Here is a 19,572-nt window from a genome sequence, read left to right as displayed (position 1 = left end):
TTTCTTTCTCTTTCTGGCTTATCTCACTAAGCATGATCTTTTCCACAAAAACACTGATTGAAAAAGATACCTGTACCACCATGTTTACTGCTGCTTTATTTACAATTGGAAAAACTAGGATATCTATTTCTTAAGAAGACTTGCAACCCTCTGGTTTTAGCTTTCCCTCCCCCTCCCCCGCCTCTCCCAGTTTCCAGTTCCAAGCCCTTTGAAGTTTCTGCTGTAAGTAAGCTCTGCATTGCTCCTCATCTCTTCTCATTGCCAGTTTAGCCTAGTGGGTTAAATTGTGTGTGCTAACCCAGTTGCCAATTACCTTTCTTGCTTTCAAATGTATAGTTGTCTACTTTCCTGTTCTACTTACCCTTTTGAGTTTATCTACTGAGACAAACCAAAAAATATCTTTGATGTTTTGGCAACTACTAGGTAAACACTACTTTTGGACGTATGCTTTTTCTTCTCTGGAGCATTCAAGAATTTTGAATTAAGCTCTGGGTAATAGGCACTAAGCTCAAGGGCATTTATTTTAGGGACAAATGAGTAAGGTTTGTCACACAAAGGAATATAGATAGCTAGGGATGGAATTGCTAGATCATATGGAAGCTCTATTTTTAGTAGTTTGAGGAACCACCACACAGCTTTCCTCATTCCCTATTTTTTCTGACATTTCCAAGACAGAAGTTGCAGGACTGATCTGTTAGGTGCATTACTATGTTTTACATCATGAAAAATCTGTGTTCTCTGATTGCTGCTTTCCTCTTTAAGCAATACAAAGTGGATGATACAAGAGGAATCACTAACTTATTTTTGCCAGATTTCACTTAGGGAATTCCAAAAGGAGACGACGCCAGGAGTGTCTCTAACAGTTCTGGAACAGCCAATGTACAAAACCCTATCATTTGTCTCCTTATAGGTCCTTCTGAAAAGGCTATTAGCAATTATGTTGTCATTGGCTTACTATTTTCCCACAAAAGTTTCTGAAAATTTATATTTTTCCCATTAAAAAAAATGTCATTTGATTGTAAGTATAGCTCAATGCACTTACCATAATCAGTAACATAAAACTCAAACATGGTTTGATTTGTGTCGTTAGGTATATCTGGTAAGTCTAAATGACTTTGATGGTTTCGAAAAAAGGCTTCAAGCCTTTCTCTGCTGTCCAATTCCAGAAGTGCTCCTAAACTCCACATGAGGCCAAACACAAATAATTTATGCAGATGTTCAACACATGAAACACCACCTTCTTCTTTGGAGGGAATCAAACCTTCCAGAAGAGTGAGAGACTGAAAACGTGTAAAATATAATAAATTTTTATAATAAATTTTGACATTTAAGTGTTTAATAAATATTATTAATAATAAAGGTAAAAGGAGGAAGTACAGACTGAAGAAAACAAATACATCTCCAGATTTTTCTTGAGCATGATCCTAGAGCCAAGAGTATTCAGAAGAAAAACTATCCTGTTATTTAAACAAGTTGCCATGATTGAGCAGAACAAATTCCAGTCAAGAATGTGAAGGTGTGGTTTTTAATCCCAGTTCATGCCATTAGTCTCTCTGAATCTCAGTTTCCTAATCTGGGGGGAAAAAAATAAAAAGGCCTAGACTAGATGTTTGCAAAGGTCATTTCTGTCTCTAATTAGTTTGTCTGGGGCTTTCCTAGTGGCACAGGGGTTAAAGTCTCAGCACTGTCAAGCTATTGCCAGCCACTGCATGCAGCATGAGTTTGATCCCCAGCCAGGGGGCTGACCCACATTGCACAGCAGACCTCTCCTGTCTCACCTGCTGCTCCCCTCAACAGTGGATTTCCGTAGATCTGCTTGCTCTGCTCGCTCCCTACTCTGTCTCTGGTAAATCCTTTCATCCCCCATGCCTCTGGTCTACAGTCTAGCTCTCATATGCATAAATAAATAAAAATAAATCTTTTTTAAAAAGTAAATAGGGACCCTCCTGGTGCAGCAGGTTAAAGCACAGTAGCCCCAGCTGCTTCCATGCAAGTTCGATCCCCTGCCCCACCTCTGCCCCAGAGGTTGATCCACATGGCGCGGCAGACCTCTCCTGTCTCCCAGCTGTTCCCCTCAGCAGTGTACTTTGTCAATCTGCCTGTTCTGCTCCCCACTCTGTCTCTGGTGAAGCCTCTCACTACCCCTGCACCTCTGGCCTGTATGCCAGTTCTGTAAACATAATTAAATAAACCTTAAAAAAAAAAGTCAGTTACTTGTTTGGCAAAAAAAAAAAAAGTCTTACTGAATTGGGCCCTCCTTGGTGGTACAACAGGTTAAAGGGAAGCACTATGAAGCTATCCACAGCCACTGCAGCACAAGTTCCATTCCTGGCCAGGGAGCTGACCCACATGGTGCAGCAGACCTCTTGTGACCCAAACACTGCTCCCCTCAGCAGTGTATTTCAGTATATCTGCCTATTTTGCTCCCCACTCTGTCTCTGGTAAATCCTCTCATGTCCCTTCAACCCCACCCTCGTACCTCTGGCCTGCACCCCAGTTCCTGCATGCATAAACAAATAATCTTTTTTTAAAAAATGTTTTGCTGAACCACAGTTATACTCATTCATATACACATTGTATATGGCTGCTTCTGCAAATCAACAGCAGCATTTAGTGGTTGAGACAGAGCTGTCCAAAATCTAAAATATTTTCTGGCCTTTTAAGAACAAATGTGTCAACCCCTGTAAATCATCAGAAAGAAATGTACACTACAATAAGATACCCTCATCTTTCAGGAAAAAAATTATTTCAAAATAAGTTTTATTCATATTATGTATTTTAGAGCAATTGCTAACTAATTAATTGATTTGTGTTCTGAGTATTACTTCTAAAGTATCTACCCTTCACTGACTGATTTCCCTTACACTAGAATGGATAATCAGAAATCACTTACATACTAGAATTAAACAATTGTTAGAAATCTGTGATTTTTTAAAATATTTCACCCTGATAATCAAAAGCTGACAACAATATCACACAAAAAAGGAAATTACAGACCAATATCCCTGAACATGGATGTAAAACCCTCAATAAGGACTTAGCAAACAAAATTAAACAATATATTAGAGATCATACATATGACCACGTGGTATTTGTTCCAGTGATATAAAGAGATTGTTTAAATACACAATCAACTAACATTATTCACCAAATCAATAAAAGATAAATACTACATGACAAATTAATAGTTACAGAGAAAATATTTGCCATTAAAAGGTTAAAAAAGCCCTTAACAAGATTAAAGATTTATGTTAAAAATGGGATAGAAAAAAATTGAACATAATAAAGATTATATATGACAAACCCAAAATTATACCATACCCTATTGTGAAAAACTGAAAGCTTTTTTCTACAGGACGAAGATGCCCACTCACTTATCACTATTATCTAACATGATACTGGAAGTCGTCGCTATAGCAATAAGGCAAGGTAAAGAAATAAAAAGAATCCAAATGGGAAAAGACGTAAAACTATCACTATTTGCAGGTGGTATAAAATATACATAGAAAACCCTAAAGACTTCACTAAAAAGCTATTAGAAACAGTACAGTAAATTAGCAGAGTACAAACTCAATATACAAGTCTGTCACATTCCTATAGGCGAACAACAAACTAAAAGAGAAGGAAGTCAATGAAATAATTCTATTTACAATTGCATTAAATATTTAAGTACCTAAGAATTAACTTAAAGAAGGAAATGAAAGGCTTATACAACAAACTATAAGACATTGCTAAAATAAGTAAAAGACAATACAAGGAATTGAAAGATATTCCAAACTCATGGATTGGAAGAATTAACATTGTTATACTGGCTATCTTATCCAAAATAATAATTAGGTTTAATGTAACACCTACCAAAATTCCAATAGATTTCTTCAAGGAAACAGAGCAAACATTACTGAAATTTATATGGAACCACAAAAGACCCTGAATAGCCAAAGCAATCCTGACAAAAAAGAAAAACAGGCATTGCACTGCCAGGTTTTAAATTATACTATAAAGCAATATATACTACAAAGTAATCAAAACAGAAAGGTATTGTAATAAAAATAGACAAATAGATCAATGAAATGGAATTGAAAACCCAGAAATAAACCCACATTTATATGGACAGTTAATTTATGGCAAAGGAGCCAAGAACATACAATGTAGAAAGGAAAGTCTATTTAACAAATGGTATTAGAAATATTGAACAGCCACAGGTAAAGGAATGAGACTAACACCAATATCTCATATAATGCACAAAAATTAATTCAAGATGGATCAAAGACTTTGATATAAGACCTGAAACCATAAAATACATAGAAGGAAATACAGGAAAACACATCACAACATTGGTTTCAGGGATGTCCCTGAGGGTTCAACTACAGTGACTTGAAAAGTTAATGTAATTTAAAAGTCTTGCAAGCAAAAGAAATTGTCGTTAAATCAAAACAAAACAAAAAATCACCATACCAAATGGAAGAACATTTTTGTACATTATACATCCCACAAAAATCTAACAAAGAACTCAACAAATATAAGAACTTCTGTACGCAATAGAGACATTAACCAAAACAAAGAGACACCCTGCTGATGGGAGAAAATCTTGCACACAATACTAATGATAAGGGAATAATCACAAAGATCTAGAAAGAGCTGATGAAACACAACAAAATAAACAACCCACTCAAAAAAATGGGTAGAGGAGCTAAAAAAAAAAAAACACTTCTCCAAGAGGAAATGCATATAGTCACCAGACATACAAAAAAAATGTTCAATATCACTTAGAATTAGGGAAATGAAAATCAAACCGCAATGAGATGCCATCTTACCCCAGTGAGAATGGCACATATTAAAAAAAACTAGCAACAACAAATGCTGGCAAACATGTGGAGAAAAAAGAACTCCCCTACATTGCCTGTGGGGGTGCAAACTGATCTAGCCACTAAGGAAAACTGTGTGGAGGTTACTCAAACTGCTAAAAGTGGAACTTCTATATAACCCAGCAATTCTACTCCTAGGGATCTACCCCAATGACACAAAAACATCAATTCAAAAGGACTCTCGCACCCCTGTTTATTGCAGCACTATTTACAATAGTGTAAGGTAAGGTAGTCCTATTGTAAGATTTTGCCTATTGTAAGATCTTACCTATTGTAAGATATGCTCAAAAACAGATGACTGGATCAAGAAGATGTGGTATATGTATGCAGTGGAATATTACTCAGCAATCAAAAGGAGAAACTCATGCCATTCTCAGAAACATGGATGGAGCTGGAAGGGATCATGCTCACTGAAATAAGCCACAAAGAAAAATATCAGATGACTTCACTTATGGAAGAATACAGGGGACCCATAAGGGATAAGAAGAACAAAGAAATTATAATAAAGTAAAAACCCAAATCAATAGGCAACTAAAAACCAGAGACACTTTGCAGAGGGTGAGGAAGGAGTAGGATCAAAATAGGAGTGGGAAGAATACAAGGGATTATAGTGATGGTGCACAGGTGAATTGGTAATGGGAATTCCACAGGAATTACACTCAAGATAATAAAGCATACACTGTATAAAAATGAAGACTGATGTAAAAATATATAAGATAAGAAAAATATTTTTTAAAAAATGAACTCAACAAGAAAACAAATACCCCAATCAAAAAATGTGCAAAAGATTCAAATAGATACTTCTCCAAAGAAGACATCCAGATGGCTACGGGTACATGAAAAAAGCTTTTCATCTTTTTTAGTGAGAGAAATGCAAATCAAATCTACAATGAGATACCACCTCACACCATGAGAGGATCAGAAACAAGTGCTAGTGAGGATATGGAGAAAAGGAATCCTCATACAGTGTTGGTGGGGATCTACATTAGTCCAGTCCCCATAGAAAGAATATAAAGGTTTCTCAAGTCTTGAAAAATAAATCTGTCACCTGCAACCCCATATTTATTGCTGCTTTCTTTACAATAGGAAAGACATGGAATCAACCCAAATGCCCATAAGTAGATGACTGGATTTAAAAGATGTGGTATGTATATACAATGGAATATTACTCAGCAATCAAAGATAAACTCATGCCTTTGCAGCAACATGGATGAAGTTGGAAGAGATCATGCTTAGTGAGATAAGCCAGAAAGAAAAAGAAAAATACCAGATGGTTTCACTCATAGCAGGAGCATAAAGGACCGGGGGAAATAATAATAATAATGAACAACTATATACCACAAACATTTTATATGGGTGAAGTAGGGAATGGGATCAAACATGATGATGGCACATGGGTGAATTGATAATGGGAAGTCCACGGGGATTGCAGCTGAGATGGAAAAAGGTATAAAATGATGTAAAAAAAAAACTATTATAAAAACTAAAAATCAATCTGTCATATGATCAACAATTCTACTCCTAAATATCTACCCAAAGAATACAAAAAAAAAACACCAGCTTGAAGCTACATTTATGCACTTCTATGTGTGCTGCAGCAATATTTACATAGCCATGCTAAATGCCTAAGGCAGATGAATGATGGAATACTACTTAGCTAGGAACAAAAGATGCAGTCCCACCATTTTTGACAAACATGGGCAAAACTGGAGGAGACTATACTAAGTGATGTAGGTCTGAATGAAAAAGACAAATACCAGATGATTTCACTCGTGTTTGAAATATATATATAAAAAAAGTGAAGCAAAGGAAACAGACAAAAAGAAAATCCTTGAAATTTAACACCAGAACTGAGGCTAACAGAAAGGGTGCAGTGTAAGAATAAAGAGGAGAGGGGACTCAGTTGACTAGAGTGGATGATTGCTGGTGTTTCTGTGACAAGCACATAAATCCATTTGTTGAGGGGTGAACCCTTATCCCTGAAACAAGGTAGAAACAGTGTTGTAAATCAATGTTACCCCAGTAAACATAATTTCAAAAAAAAAAAAATGTCAAATAAATGACCTGACTAGTTCTGTTCCAAAAGACTATAAGGAAAACTGAGCATAGGAAGAAATGTCATAAACTACTCGAATTGTTTAAAGATTTCCCCTACCCGATACGTACTAAACTTGCATAGCCAAGATTGCCACCTGTTTTCCTAATTGCCCATAGCTCCTTTTTGTATTCTTCTATAAAACTGCCAGTTTTATTTATCTTATCTACTCTCATTATTGAAGACACTCTGGGAAGGTTACAAATCTTGATGATGGGAAACGTACTTCATTTCTCTACCCCTGACAATGGGAAGTGAAAATAATAAAGAGAAAGCATTAAGAGCATTCACGAGATCTTTAAGAGGAATCAGACTTCTCAGCACCTTCAAAGACACATCACAAAAGGATTTCTATGGACTGTAGGACTTTTCTATTTCAGATGCCTCTAAACTGCAACTGAGTGTGAAAAGAATCTCAAAATCTAAAAAGTGACTACCCAGAAACAAACTTACTTGAGCAATATAGTTGCACTCTAAAAGCTGCATTTTGGGATGGAGGTTTAGCTTCATATATGTATGTGCATCTTCAAATATTTTATCATACAGACTTAGGAATACAGTAGCTTCCTGTGTGGTGCGCTTCTTCAACCAGGCCTGCAGCGAAGAGACAGGGGCCCTATTTACTAAGATAGTGAAGCATGGAAAGGCAGAGTATGCTGTGAGGGTCTCTTGCCCCACCTGTAATATGGGCTTCCAGGAGAGAGCAGAGCTGCTGATGTAGACCATGCCCATCCTAGAGACCGTGGCAGGAGAGGCGTTCTCAATGTTGTGCACTTCAAACAAGAGCTTGCAGTTAGGGGCCATGGGGATGCGATCGCCATTAGCTAATGTGAGTGTCTTATTATCATCCAACACAGAATTTAAGTTCTCGATCCAAATGGCATCTACAGGGCCATCCAAAATAAGGAAGATGTTTTCACCTGCAAATAATTAGAACAGAAACTTTAACCAGACAATTGCGTTATTAATAACCCGGCAAAGAAAGTGATCACAAAGGAGAGCTAGTGTACCCTTTTTTGCTTTCAATGTTTTTCTCCACAGAGTAGAAAAAATCCCATCTGTCCAGTCATTGGTGGCCGTGTCCAGTCGGCCAAACATCTGCGGGGCAGTGATAGCTTTGGGATTCATTCGCATTTCTCTGTGAGGCCTTCCGCATTCAGTTAATGCCTTCATCAGGATTGTGATAACGGTTGTCTTCCCAGAACCACTGGGCCCCAGCGTCATCAGGCCGTGGCGCACCAGCGAAGTCTCGTAGAGCTGCACAACGAGAGAATGAACTGGAAGGGTCTCTCCTTGACATTCATAGAAACAACGCACTGAGATTTAAAAGGCTTTCAATAAGCTCTTCCTGAAGTATGATAATAAAAGAAATGATTTTAAAAAATGCCAAAAAATTTTTTGTCTGTCTTAGTATGGAGAGCAAGCCAGCACCATGTGATAAAAGAATAGCTGGTAAGGTAATGACAGTGTGGCACTTGGATCACATTTTGGAAACAGTTCATTCCGTTTTTGCTTCACAAACTACTGTTTTGGGATTTTAGGTTTGCTGAGACCTGACAGGCAGTTTTCCCGGGCAGGTACTTCTCGGCATCCAATGTGATGACACTGCCCCCTAGTGTTAGAAGGCAGCACACACCACATGAAAGCTGAGACGCCGTTTGCGTAAAAGTACGTAAAAGTACGTAAAAGTACGTACAGCTTGAGATGAGGATTCTGAACAGGAATCCTTCATCAGTTTTCCCCCCAAAACTGATGAAATGGGGGAAATGGGGCAGGAATGGGTAAAAGCTAAGTGAGGTGTGACTGACGACAGAATCTATAAAAGGCAGATTAATGTGGTAAGGCAGCGATTCATCCAAGTCACTATTCAGTGTTTGTTCCAAAAAGAAACAAGGGGGCTGAAATTTCCTTCTCTACTGTCCCTAAGTCCACAGCTAAGGGGAGACTGGTTGGAAGATGTGTAGGAAGTAAGCTCCCAAGCAAGGTGCTGCCTGCTTTTTGTACCTGACATCAAATGGCTGCAGCTTTATAGGGAGGATTGAATGTGAACTAGTAGAAGCTAAAGCATACAAAAGCCAGAGAAGGGGCATGTCTATATAAAATTCCATAATGAAAATAACAAGTCAAAGTTCTTATTACTTTTGAGAAGTAAAATTTGAGTCATTATCTAAGACAGAGACGTTTTCTACTGCAACCCATAGTTGAAGTTACAGAAACCTTGGCAATGACATTATGCTCCAAGTAATGCGACTGCCATTGGGGTGCATAAGATTTTAGTCCTCTGTATATTGTTATGTATGTCATAGGTAAAATGTTTTCCTAGAAATTTAAAAAAAAAAATAAGACGGTTTCTCCTGCATGGACAATGAAAAATGCTTAAACTTTCTCCCAGAAATGTCCTTGTAAGATTTGGATGTATTTCATACACAGAAAATACATATTGGTGCACATCCTATAACCTGGCAAGAACAGAAGTTAAGGAATTGTTATTCTTCAAATACAGTGTTTAATACTATGCAATTTCAGCTCAAATTCAAAGACTTTAATCCTGCATCTCTACTCCAGCTTGATAATTCTGCTGATGAAAAGGTCAGGTGGATGTTGCAAGGAGGAAATTGATAGACAGAAAGATGCAGGTTCAGTGCAGGTGTGAGCATGTCCACTTCCAGAGGCTTTGGGCTCTGTGCCCCAAGAAGGCACCAGCTGTATCTCCAGATCGGCAGTGCCCAGCCCAGCCACCCCACTCCCCCTTGAGCTTTCAGTTACTGGCTTCTGCCTTGCCTTCTCACCAGATGTATGTGACCTCAATTATAGCTTGTTTCCTTGAGGCATAAATCCATATCATCCCTCTAGAACTTGCACACACATCCCCACCCCCAGGGCTTTGCTTGCAATGATGATGATTTTGATTTTGTTTCAACATTCTCATCAAATCAGACCAATATTGTGAGTTCTGTTCACATGGAGATCTTCAACAGCATACATTGGCCATTACACTCAGAATAAAGTGTCTTTACCTGAACAAGTTTGAGATTCCAGGGTGGATGGTTAATCAAACCTTCTAGATTAACATGTTTCTCCACTGCACTTTGCAGTTCCACGTAAGTACTACTATCCAACTGTAATCCTGGAAACAGGTCGTTGATTAAGCTGAGGAACAGAGGTTCATCCTCATCAACCTAAGATGACATAGGATACATTTATTCATTCAGTCAAAAATGTTTATCAGCTGGCAAGGAAGCGCACATGCTCAAATGACTCTCACTTCTCTGCTAAACAGACTCATATTCCCTAATACTTTCTCCTGTAACTACCATATTACCTACAATATCACATCCCAAGATCCCTGGCATTTAAAAACGCCTACAATGTAGTCTCGGTCTCCTGCTCTAAGGTTTGATTTCATTACTTTATCATAAGAAGGTTCTGCTTCTCACAGACAGATATGTCCATAGACCTTGAAAACATGCAACATGTAATCCCAGCTCTGTGAGAAGAGAACACTAATATTTTACTTATATAAAGAAACCATAACCCCGCAATGTTGACTCATCCGACATTGGTTGGAAAACTCTTAAACTTCAGGGTCTTGTTCTGCCTTACGAACAGCAGGCTGCCAACTGCTGACTCTTTCTGATCTCACCTTATTTTCACATATGAGTTTTCTGATCCTATTTTGAATTCTTGTCTAGGAGTTTCAAGAACATCATTAAATAAGGGAGATTATAAAGTATTCTGAACGGCATAGCAAGTCTTAGGGATTCTTGTTGCAACTTCTCAACTGACTATGATTGTGTGAGTCCCCAAACTCAGGTCCCTCATACATAAAATGGTCACAGGCACACCTAGCCATCGAGAGCCCACAGAGTTGCTGTGAGACCAGAACAAGACAAAACACCTGTGGAGGATAAGTAGCGTAGTCTGGCTTTTTCCACCTCCCCATAGTTAGCCTCTATAGCTGCTTACTGCAGCCTATGCAAAAAGTGCTTGGGAGCACAGAGCATGCGCACCTGTAATTACAGACACTTGGGCCCAAAGAGCACAGGTTTGCACGTGTAAATGCACACCTGAGACGGCAGCATGGTGAAGGGAACCACTCAGCAGTGTGACTACAGAATGCCAGAGAGACTGTGGAGATCAGCTTGGGGTCTTGGAGGCTGGGTGCATATACAGCGCCTCCACCTGCCTCCTTGAAAGTCAGCCTCCCTGGTGTGCCTGTGTACCTGGCTCCCTGATCCACCATTAAAAGGTCTGTATCCACCAAGGGCTCCAGACTCTTTACCCATCTGCCTGAATCAACAGTGAATCCAACCTGTGCACGCTTGCACCAGACCCTACAAAGGCTTTCTAATGGTAAGAATTTAAATACACAGATTTGATTGTTAGTTTTATGTGCTTCATAAGAAACATTTCCTCCTAAAAATTGTATTTCCAGAGCATGGACCACACAGTGAAATAGCTATTGTCATTTCCACAGCAAACTTGTATGCATTTTTGGAAATTAGGAAAGGTTCTGATGTTTTGGGAGAGACATAGTTGAGATAAATGAGTCATATCCTGAGAAAGAAAAAGGTTCTCCTGGTTCTCTGTGAATCCAGATTTTCATGTTTAGAATTTGTGCTACATTATAAAAAACTGTATAGGATCAGACTGATATTTGGGGGCTGAACCCCCTTGAGGAAGGCTGTTTTCTGACACACAACTGGTAAGAGGATGCACTTGCACAACCTGATGCACTTCCACAACCTGTTGATCATGGGGTAGTTTCCTCCTTCTAGAAGCACAGTGGTAGCTTATATGCCCACTGTCCCTGCAATTATTGATGCTCACAGCTCAACATGAACCAATCCCCACTTGTCCTCTGAGTAGAAAGAAACCAGGTCAAGTCTTGGAAGAGAAGTGAACTCAGAGATGAAAGATACCAGTTTAGAAAGGTTCATATCTCTCAGTCCTCGCATGACAGTGCTTAATTCACTATCTTCAGGTCTGGCTCTTTTTTGAGATCCAAGTGTCCTCAACACAGATAGAATATTTCTCAACCCAAAGTCATAATGAACCTAAGATAGGGAAAGGGGAAAAAATTATTTGATTTTAAATTTCAAATGCAGACTCACTGCAAACATAAAGGTAGGTATCCTGGTACTTACATGCTGTAATGGGTTTCTTGCATTTTGTTTTTTAGATTTTTTTTAACATTCGAGATCAAATTTATATATAGTAAAATACACATCTTAAATGTATAATGGTTCTATTTTGACAGATGCAAGCTACTATGTAAATTCATGTGTATATGTATCTATACATATATATACTACATATATGCTATATGTGTATGTCTATAGATACTATAGTTTTAGAGGCGACTAAGCTACAAAGTTTTATGAGCTTAATTTTCCCACCCTTCCTTTGACGGAAAAATGATCATTCCACTGGAAAGACGAAACTGTATGATACAGTGTTCATACTTTAACTATCTTTTGAGAATAATATTATTTAGTGTAGTCTGAGCCGCAAACATTTAAAATACATAACCAACAGGTTACATATTATGTGATTTCCTTTAATGTTCTTGATATAACAAAATGATAGAGAGGAAGGAAAAATAGAGGCTGCTAGAGATTTGAATTGGGAGAAAGGAAAATGTGACCCTTAAGGGTGAGCAAAGTTTGATAGCTAAGGGAAAACAGATGCATAAACTTACCTGTTTAGTAAGTTGCTCTTCACAGAGCTTGTAAAGAACATAAAACTTTTGAGCCAAGATAACATTTTCAAGAAAACCACAGCTTGCAAGTTTAACTCTCATAATGATCTGAAAATTAATATAGTGAGATTTTCAATGACCTTAATGACAAACTGAAGAACAAAAACTGTTATGTTTTTAAGCTATATTTTGCTTACACACAGACCTGTCTGTCAGGAACCATCATAGCAACAGTTCTAAACTGAATTTTTAAATTTTCTGGAAGCTCCTGTCGCCCAGCATATCCAGGATTCTAAAAGGTAAAATTATTTCATTTTTAATTATTGATATCACTTTATCGCATGAGCACAAATACATTTCAAATCCCTAATTCAGATTCTAAGGTGGTACTGAAAAACATTAGATTCAGATCACATCTCTTCTTTCACAGAAGTGTGTATTGGAACATAATATCTATTAATACCACATCACTTCTGCTTATGCATTTCCCTTTTATTACACTAGTAAAGTCATACACACAGAGAGATAAATACAACCTTGTATAGTAAAATAATAAGCATTTGTGTATCTAATGGCTAAGAAGTTAGAAAAAAAGAAATTCTGAAAATAAAAAATTCTGGGACAATCATAATGTAATATATGATTGAAAGAGGAAGAAAATTCAGGATTTCACTCTGATCCGTTTACTTAAGTAAATTTTGTTGCTCTGGTAAATTGTGAGAGGAATGAAAGTAGAAGTGGAAAGGAAGCTAAGGCCTGATACACAGGTAAAGGTTAGAGATAAGTCAAATCCAAAAATCCCAAAGGAAATGTTAGGGGTTCCAACATAAGGCAGAGAAGGGGCAGTTAATTTAGGGAACTACATTTAAAGAGCCTTCATTCCCTGAACATTTACTGAGCACTGTCATTAACTGATATTTCAATTTAATTGATATTTCGACTGGGCCAGGAACTGATATTTCCAATATTATTCATGTTGTAAATATAAAGATTGTAGTTGTCTATAACATTCCTTTTCTTCATCCTTACTCACAGAACTCCAGTTGCAACCTGGATGTAGTACTACCTCGTTTAAAAACTACATTTCCCAGCCTGCCTTGCAATGGAATGGGTACATTGTACCTACAAAAGGGAACCTACAGTGTGAAATATCCTGGATGTTTGTTCTGAAGGAAGTTGATTTAACCAACTGGTTGCATAATGTAAAGGGAAGATAAGAACCATGATGAAGCACAAGCAGAAGGATTTTTTATTTTTTTATTTTTTTAATTCATACAGAACTGGGATACAGGCCAGAGGTACAGAGGCTGTGAGAAGATTCACCAGAGACAGAGTGGGGAGCAGAACAGGCTGACTGATGAAGTACACTGCTGAGGGGTGCAGTGGGTGGGTCAGGAGAGGTCTGCCGCGCCATCTGGGTCACCTCCAGGCAGGTGGGGATTGAACTCATGCGGAAGTGGCTTTAGCTTCTTAATGCTGTGCTTTAACCTGCTGCACCCCCAGGGAGGAACCACAAGCAGAAGGATTTTAAGAGAATGCTACATGTCAAGCAACTGCTTTTAATGTCTCTCTTGTTCTCACAGCTTAATGTAATATGTAATTGATATTTCCAATCTGGATGTTAAACTTCATTTAAATTCTCGTAAATCAAAGTTTCACATTGAGTATGTTTCTTTTCCCATTGCTTGAGTTATAACTGGTCACTTTGAACTGTCATTTATACCTAACAACTTAAATGGATGTATGCTGATTTGGAAAAAAAAAAAAAACTCATCAGAAACTTTCCTGATCTTGTAACTTATAATTTATCTTTGTCCAGTGAGACAAAAGGTATTTTATGATAGCTTACAACTTAGAAATTTTACAATATAGAGAACATTAAATAAAGGTGATTCAACATTTGACTTCTCCAGTTCATAGAAAATCCTATTTATTCAAGCCTTTCATTTTCTAGCTAGACAACACTGTATCTAAAAGCTCTGATCTCAATCACATAGTAACTGAATTTGCTACAACTATTTGCTATAGGAACTTTTTCAATTATTTTGGAAATTTTAATCATTTCCATCAGAGAGAGACTACATACAGAGGTTAATAGCCAGGTTTGATGTTAGACACACAATAATATCTTTAGCTAAGGTGCTGTGTGACTGAGTAAGTTTTTAAATCTCCCTAAGCCTCATGTACCTCAGTTATAAAATATTCATCACACAAAATACATATTAGAACTGCAATTTCCTACCCCCTTGAAGTTAGGTGTGGCCATGTAAACTTCTTTAAGCAAAGATTTGTGACTTGTGTCACATCTGTACAGAAACACTGGGAGTCAAAACAAAATGCTTCGTGTGTCTTTTCCTTTGCTGCAGTAACCAGCAATGATGGAGGGAGTACTAGAATAAGAACATACCAAGAAGATCCTGTGTCCCCTACTTCCACCTTATCATCCTACAATGGAGATGTGACATGAGAGAGAACTAAAACATTGTGATTTTAGTCACTAAAATTTGGGGATTATTTATTACTGCAGTTTACCCATCTGATACCGTTCATAAAACATTTAGCCTAGCATACTATTATTGTTAATATATTATTATTTTATCTTCTTTCTGAGTTAGTTTAACTACTCAAAAATAACCATACAATTAAAAAAGAATCACTCGGCCCTCCCTGGTGGCGCAGCGGGTTAAAGTGCAGCACTGAGGCTCTAAAGCTGCTTCCGCATAAGTTCGATTCCCGCCTGCCCCAGAGGTGACCACATGGTATGGCAGACCTCTCCTGACCCGCCTGCTGCTCCCCTCAGCAGTGTACTTCGTCGATCTGCCTGTTCTGTTCCCCACTCTGTCTCTGGTGAAGCCTCTCACAGCCCCTGAGCCTCTGGCCTGTACCCCAGTTCTGTATGCACAAATAAATAAATCTTTAAAAAAAAAAAAAAAGAATCACTCATCATTCCAGGATAGTCACTTAACCTCTAATATATTCTTTCTTTTGTTTTAAGTCTATAACAAATAAACCGGTCAAATTGCATTTGAAGTCTATGTTCTTACCATTGTTAAGAAGATTCCAAATTCTGGATTTAAATCAACACAATCACCATCAGAAAAAATGAACTGCTTTTTTCTCTCTTTTCTTGCTGTCAAAACAATATAAATTTGTTGGGCTGCCACTGACAATACAGGCAATTCAATTCTGTTAAACTCATCAAAACAGCCCCAAGAACCTGACTGTGCAAGACCTGGTAGTAAAAAACAGTTAATTTGAAAGGTGTTACTTTATAATGTACCTTCTGGACACCAATTATTTTTCCAAAGTGCTCTCTACCAATTACATATTGAAACATATAAAGCTTCATATCTGGCTATTTATAAAAACATTTAACTACAGTGATGTAAACAGGTTAACCATGACTAGCAAAACAATGCAAGAGTACACTAACAAAATGAAAATACAGACATGTCATTACATCCAGCGATGCTGAAAGGTGATAGAATTTGATTCAGTCTGGAAATGCCACCTCTACTGGGGACAGGAGTAGAAGCAGCCATAATATTTAAGGAAACTGACAAAATAAAGGATGCCCTGTCTGGGTCAGATCATGCTTTTCCTTTTTTGTTGCAATGAGACAGAAATGTCAGAATGCTGGGTGAGACAGAGAATGACCAAAGGGATTTCTATTTATTCCTTACATAACCCAGCACAAAGACAGACCTGGCTAGGATGAACATTGTTCCTGTCTAATCTCAAAGGATGAAAACCTTCATTATCTTTAGGGGTACAAAATGTTCTTTCTTTTATTATTGCTCCCCTCTTTCCCTTAGGGATTTACATTGCTCGAATGTTGGAATTTATATATCTACACTTTAACCCTTACACTTTTCTGTCAAATTTTCTATTTCTTTTTGCAATGGACTAGAGATTCCTATTCAAGAAAGGGTTTTTTAATGGATATTTTTGACTTACGATTATTCCATAGCATAACATAACGATTATGTTAGTTTTATTGTGGCAGTCTGTTTTTCTTTAATTGGTATATGACAACCAACTGAACCTCTCTGAAGATCTTTCTTCTGAGTTTTCTTCTTTATTAATTCATTTAGTCGCCAGTAGTTCTCTTTGCTGCTTTGGTGTCTTCTTAATTTTTTCAAATACTTTATAATGTCTATATTTCTTTATTCTAAATGCAAATTCCTGTTTAAATTTGCATGCTCCCCTCTGTGAGTTGGGGAAAAGGATGGTGGAGGGAGGAGAAGCTCTGAGTGTGGGCCTTTCAACCTGACCTAGCAATATGCTGGCTTTTCTCTCACAAGCACCCACGGCGGGGATGATCTTTATCAGGACCCACTTTAGAGAGCTGTGTTACAGCCTGCATATGGATGGAAAATACTGGAAGCAACCTGGATTTCCTTTTATTTTTCCTACTGCTATAATTTTGGCATACTAGAGGTTACCTTGAGCTCTAGTCTGCATCTCTCCACCATCTCCAACCTCAGCTGGGAGTGATTCATAGAAGATTTTCTTTGATCACAAGGTTCAAAGATGTTTTCACAGGCAATTATAAAGAACAATGAGATGGATATCTATGTATGTTCTCCCCGTATTAAATCTTAACAATTTGCCTCAGGTTTCACCCTACAGAATACAATTAGAACTACAGTTCAAGTCCATGTATGTACCACTCCCTCCTGCTCCAGAGGTAACCTCTATTCTAAATCTGATGTCAAAGGTTCCTGTACAGAGTTTTAAAATGTTGTTCTTATGCACAAACACTATAGACATTGCTTGATCAAAATTTGGACGTGTACATATAGCTTCCTATCATCTATCCATCAAATACCATCTATATCCTCCAGAAATGTATTTGCTCAATAGCATTTTTTTTAAAGATTTATTTATTCGTACAGAACTGGGGTACAGGCCAGAGATGCGGAGGGTGAGCGTATTCACCAGAGACAGAGTGGGGTGCAGAACAGGCAGATCGATGAAGTACACTGCTGAGGGGAGCAGTGGGCGGGTCAGGAGAGGTCTGCCACGCCATGTGGTCACCTCAGGGGCAGGCGGGGATTGAACTCATGCAGAAGTGGTTTAAGCTTCTTTGTGCTGAGCTTTAACCCGCTGTGCCACCAGGGAGGGTCATCAATAGCATTTTTTTAAAGATTTATTTATTTATGCATATGAGAACTGGGGTACAGGTGAGAGGTGCAGGGGCAGTGAGAGGATTCACCAGAGACAGAGTGGGGAACAGAACAGGCAGATTCACTGAAATACACTGCTGAGGGGAGCCAGTGGGCACGACAGGAGAGATCTGCTGCACCATGTGGGTCAGATCCCTGGCCAGGGACCAAACTGTTGCTCAAGTGCCTGTAGCTAGCTTCATAGTGCTGAACTTTACCCTGCTGCACCACCAGGGAGGGCCCTTAATAGTATTTTTAACATGTTTTGGAGCTATATCCATGATGATATGGGTAGATTTATTTCAATATTTTTAACTGCTGATTGTACAGATTCTGAATGCATAAATGTACCAGTTTAAAAATTTTTTGTACTTTCAATTAGTATTTGGGTTGTTTCTAATCATTTGCTATAACAATGTACTTTAACAATCTTACTCCTATTTTCTTACAATATGTGTGTGGAGTGGAAATGCTAGGACAAGTGTACACTCATCACATTTACCACTGGTTAACAGATGTCCCCTAGAGCAGCTTTACACACACACACACACGCACACACACACACACACACACTACATTAAGAATTGTGATTTTTGTACATCATTACCAACAGTGGTTTTTGTCAGACTTTTCCATTTTTGTCAACTGGCAGAATTGTTTCTTACTGATTTGAAGAAAATCTTTTAGATGCTGGATATTAGTTTTTTGTTAGCTATACTTGTTAAAACATCTTTTCTCAATCTGTAGCTTGTGATTTTTCCTTTTTTAAATGGGAAAATACCATAAAAGGCTAACAATATAAACGTATAGAACACATATGCACATAAATACTCATTCATGATATATACACATATATAACTCCAATAACCAGATAATTAAAGGTGAGAGCATGACATGCAATTTCACAGAACCTCTACAGGGACATTCTCAATTCCCACTGAAAGGATGGGCTGGATAAGTGAACTCAAGTTATTGAAGACAGGGGAGCCCCAGTGGAATTCTCCCGAACTATGTCTTCTCCTTCCTTCCCAGAGGGAGGAACTGCTAGTCTGAACTTTGTTTTTCTTTTCATCTTTACTATCTGTATAAAAATATGTAAATAATATACACTTTTAATTTTACCTATTTTGAATTTTAAATTAATTTAACCATACCATCCCTATTTTCATGAGACTTGTTCCTTTTATCCTAGGTTATATCTGTGGACTGTCCTATGTCAGTGCATCAAGTTGTACTTCTCATTGTTATCACCACACATAGCACTGTTATACAGAATTTCTTACATATTTTTCCTTTACATGGAGTGTACAAATGATATATTCACAATTCATTATTTCTATCTCTATTCCACTGGAGAGAATACTTGAGTTGTTTCCAGTTGTTTGCTATCAGAAGCAATGCTAATGTGAACTTTACACATAAGTATAGTTTATCAGCATCTCTACCAAGAGGTTGGGTAGCTGAAAGTACACATATATACTTTTTAAAATTAATGTCAGCTAATTTCCAAAAATACATGTTATACTCTCCCTAGTAGTAAATGATTGTTTCTGTTGCTCTACAGCCTTACCAAAGGTAAAAATTGTCACACTGAATTTTATTCCTCTCTTGATAATAAACAGGCAGTTCTCTGACTGCTGGTCATTTGGTTGTCTTCATTTGTGAAGTGCCAGTTCAATACTCTTCCTTATTTAACTTTTGGTTTATCTTTTTCTGATTGGTTCAGAACCATCATTCATGTAT

General features: G+C 37.8%; 1 protein-coding gene across 1 annotated transcript in view; it reads right to left on the bottom strand.

Annotated features, from left to right (window-relative positions):
- DNAH8 (dynein, axonemal, heavy chain 8) overlaps positions 1 to 19,572 on the bottom strand; it is a 296,367-nt gene that overhangs the window by 145,617 nt on the left and 131,178 nt on the right. Inside the window, exons 44-52 of the mRNA XM_004673443.2 lie at positions 15,706 to 15,893; positions 12,867 to 12,953; positions 12,662 to 12,769; positions 11,883 to 12,017; positions 9,978 to 10,139; positions 7,971 to 8,217; positions 7,639 to 7,880; positions 7,414 to 7,554; positions 1,043 to 1,280 (exon numbers count right to left, since the gene is read on the bottom strand). Coding sequence (XP_004673500.1) covers positions 1,043 to 1,280; positions 7,414 to 7,554; positions 7,639 to 7,880; positions 7,971 to 8,217; positions 9,978 to 10,139; positions 11,883 to 12,017; positions 12,662 to 12,769; positions 12,867 to 12,953; positions 15,706 to 15,893 — 1,548 coding nt within the window. The remainder of the gene's footprint in view (positions 1 to 1,042; positions 1,281 to 7,413; positions 7,555 to 7,638; positions 7,881 to 7,970; positions 8,218 to 9,977; positions 10,140 to 11,882; positions 12,018 to 12,661; positions 12,770 to 12,866; positions 12,954 to 15,705; positions 15,894 to 19,572) is intronic.

This window comes from Condylura cristata, unplaced genomic scaffold (assembly GCF_000260355.1).
Source record: "Condylura cristata isolate star-nosed mole 26May11 unplaced genomic scaffold, ConCri1.0 scaffold00001, whole genome shotgun sequence".
NCBI classification, from domain to species: domain Eukaryota; kingdom Metazoa; phylum Chordata; class Mammalia; order Eulipotyphla; family Talpidae; genus Condylura; species Condylura cristata.
This window is presented reverse-complemented; position numbering and strand designations above follow the sequence as displayed.